The sequence below is a fragment of the Scophthalmus maximus genome, chromosome 14 (genome assembly GCF_022379125.1).
Source record: "Scophthalmus maximus strain ysfricsl-2021 chromosome 14, ASM2237912v1, whole genome shotgun sequence".
In the NCBI taxonomy this organism is placed as follows: Eukaryota; Metazoa; Chordata; class Actinopteri; order Pleuronectiformes; family Scophthalmidae; genus Scophthalmus; species Scophthalmus maximus.
Genome location: NC_061528.1, coordinates 3,205,103 through 3,208,777, shown reverse-complemented (window position 1 = coordinate 3,208,777; position 3,675 = coordinate 3,205,103). Strand labels below are relative to the sequence as shown.

The window sequence follows — 3,675 nt, the reverse complement described above, 5'->3', positions numbered from 1 at the left end:
GAAGATGTTGCCAGGCCCGACTCATAGGAAGTCCCATGCAATCACCAACTTGATTTCCAGGATTTGCATATTTCACCTTTATTTATTTCCTTTTGCTTTGTCACATGTATGTTCTTTGTTCTCATTGTGCTTCATGCGTTATTGACTATTTTTATTTTATTCTGTTGTTGTTGAGTTCTGCTCTTCACGGCCACCGTGTGAGTTGTATCTGTGTAGCAGCTGTAAGAGTAGCAACCAAAGCAAAGACTTGTAAAGTTCCCATTGTCGTCCAGATTGTAATTCATATATGTGGCCGTAAATTATTACCTGGAAATGGCCAGACAGCATAATATATGACTTAATTTGTTGTTGGCAGCAAATTATGTCCTTTAGATGTCTGAGTTGATTTGGATGTATCCTGTGTCCTGTATGTCTCCAAGCAGGTTTACAGAAATGCTATTGTGTTGCTGTAACTTTCTGGTTCAAAAGGTTTGCATCAGTATTGATATACTTTTCAGCATTACCCAGTTTCCTGAGGCAGGAAACTACCTGTCCAGAAAGCACTCCAGAAAGACTCAAACGAGCACAAAGAATTATTAGTGAAAACGTTTCATCTCACGTCTGGTCGTATAACCCCCGGCATCTACTTTTCTACTTTCCATTCATCAACCTTCACCTCCGGAGCACATCACAGTGAGACGGGGCAGTCGTGGCCCAGCGGGGTCAGAGATATACTGCCCGATGTATCCAGATAGTCAGACTGCTTCCTCCTCTGACATATACACTGGCCTTAAGGGGCTTGAGGCGGCAGCCGTGAGAACTCTGGAGACTTTAACACAGGAGAAGGGGAAACCTTCAGTTTTACAGAGGCAGGAGACGTATCCCTACACTTGTAGGTATGCCTATAAGTGATTTTATAAAGATATGCATAATGTATTTAGTTTGCCTTATAGTTTACTGTAAATTTATAGATGGCATGTTCTTTCGTGTTTGCTATTTGACTATTGATGTTCAGTCATCAAGTTCAAGCATGTGTCCAAAAATGGTGAACGAATTACTACTTTTATGACAATAACACTTTTTAGGTATTCGTATTGATTGTTGTTGAAAAAAAACATGACATTATGTGGCAACAGTTCAGATTAAAAGACCAATACACATTTTAGTTAACTTTTTTGGGTAGCCATTTTAATTTTATTTTATGTATTATTTGGAACTTCTCCCCTGTACAGTCACACACATCTAAACATAAATGAAGAGCACTGACATTGATGAATTCAGTTTATTTTTTAACAGTAGTTAGTTTCAAACAGCAGTAGGGTGAGAAATCAGCGATGGTTAACAAAGAAGGAAAATAGCTTCAACATACAGGTACTTTGTATTTCATTGGACAACCACACCTTCGTCTTTTGAGTATTGTATGTGCTACTAAAAAACTTGCGTGTGCTTGCAGGACATGAGTACAAGGGCGGTGGGGCCAAAGGTGCTTTATGGACTCGATTAATGGATTAGTTCAAAAAGCTGATGTCAACTCAGTGAAGCAAGCAGCTTCTGGTATCAGGCAGTGTCGCATTTTCAGTTAAACAGCTTAATTAAGAGAATAATTCAATAAATTAGAGTTAATACTTTGAAAGGTACTCTGACTTCACTTTCAAAACATTCAACATTTAGGCTACAAACTGAGATTTTTCTGTTTTTTTCTTTCTTCTATATTTTACCCTCCAGTTCCCATTCTTTTACCCCTATGAATTTTTTTTTTCAAAGCTTATAAAGTGCGGACAGGCATTAACACTAAAAGCTTCTATTTGTCCATTTAAGGTATAAGGAATGTATGACACTAACAAAAATCTACTGAATCCTCTAAAGATGCGCCGTTCTCCCAACTATCTCTCCAGGAATGATACACAATTAGGACTACAGTAACTGACAGACAGAGATCTCCCAACAGATGTGTTGATGAGCTGAGCCCAGTCCTCCACCAGAAAACTAAAATGAGGGTGCAGATACACTACACCTCGCAAATTGTTTGGCCCATAGGCCTTATGCAAGTACTCTGCATTTCAGCTCACTGGTACCTCCTTAGTTCCTGAGCCTTTTGTAAAATACAGCTGCAACACTGACGCCAATAAGGCAAGCAACAGTGAGAACGCCAACAGCCACACCGAGCCCTACGGTGGATTCATCTCCTTCCTCTGCAAGGAGGGGTTCCTCTTTGGACTCGGCAGTCTTGGCTTTGGTGATGATCTCTCGAGAGGTGATTGTGTAAGTTTTGCTTATACCCTCTTCAGATGTGTCCAGGGTGTTTCGTTTCCTCCGGTTGCTGCATTTCTTGAATGTAGTGCAGGTGCTCTTCTCACAAAGCCGGGTGATGCAGTGGAGGTGGTAGGTGGACACCGTCTCGTCCTGCTGCTCGATGAAGCGGAAGGCCGGGAAGTGGAAGCGGGAGCTCTGGCTGTCTCCATTCTCAATAATGGTGGTGAACTGATCCTTGGAGCAGGGGACGAGCAGGTTGAAGAAGCTGGAGTTGGAGGGCAGTGGCGAGATGGATGCATAGCACCGGTCAAGCAAGACATGGTACTGGCCTGTCAAGTTGGTGGCCTTGACCTCAACATATACCTTGGTCCTCAATTCAATCCCCAGCTGTGGAATGACCATCGGTATTGTGTATTGGCTGTCACTGAACAGCTCCATGCTCAGGGTGCTGATGAAACTCCCATTGTTGTCCTTGATTGCAATGGAGGAAGATGACACATCTATCTGGGTGTTGTTGATCAGATACTCTAAGGGATAGGCGCAAGAGTAGTAGTACTTCAGCTCAGCGTTGTAAGTGACTGTGCCTGTCGTGAGATCAACAGACCGAACTATGCCGCTGATGTTGACCGTCTGGATGTTGGAGAAGTCTGAGAATATACCTGTTCCGGCGGAACTGGTAGTCCGGAATACGCTTCCACAGGCTTGGGTCGTATTTAAGGGGAAGTTGAACCGAGCAACAGGTGGACTCACAGATTCATCAAGGGTTGCTCTGCAGGTTGTGTCCAATATAGAGTTCAGGATCAGCAGGGTCTCGTTGTAGCCAGTGTAGACGACTGGGCAGATTTGGACCGCCAGACTAATGGATGAAGTACCACACTGCACTGCGATATCATTGGCCTGTGGCCGCCTTGCTTCTGCTCCACACTCATTCAGTGTTAGCTGACTACTTTTGACTATCAAGGTGAGTAAAAGTAAAAGAATCTTCATTTTTGTTCTTCGGCTTCGCCTTGAATTTGTTGATCTCTGATCTCCGAAATCTTGACTCTGCTGCTGAAGGCTGGTAGATCTTCTCAGTTTGTTTAAAGTGTCAGCAGTGGGACAACATTCAGGGGTCTTTATAGGTAAGTGTGTCTTCTCTGATTCGTCCAAAACAAGGTCAAGTACCTTGCTATTTGTGAACAACTGCATTGTATTAAGTGGGAGAACTCAAGCCTGGACCATATCCTAAGGGCAACAACTGAAACCTGAAGCATCTAGCCGTGTTGAAATACAGGGACAATGGCCGTTTTCCTTTTGTTGAGTTTGCCTTAAAATCTAGATTTTCATGCCCCCTATTACCAAGCCCCCATGAAGTAAGTGAAGTCAACATTATATGACAGGGTTTCCTGAGAAGTTCACACAATGCAGTGAAGGTTCTTCTATCCGGTCTGAGCCCCAGCAGCT

At 43.1% G+C, this 3,675-nt stretch overlaps 1 protein-coding gene across 1 annotated transcript; it reads right to left on the bottom strand.

Annotated features, from left to right (window-relative positions):
• Positions 1-1,661: 1,661 nt before the first annotated feature.
• Positions 1,662-3,311, bottom strand: LOC118282687 (zona pellucida-like domain-containing protein 1). The gene has a single exon (XM_035603984.2). It carries the CDS (start codon positions 3,217-3,219, stop codon positions 2,059-2,061), a length of 1,161 nt encoding a protein of 386 aa, XP_035459877.1. The 5' UTR covers positions 3,220-3,311; the 3' UTR covers positions 1,662-2,058.
• Between the last annotated feature and the right edge of the window lie 364 nt (positions 3,312-3,675).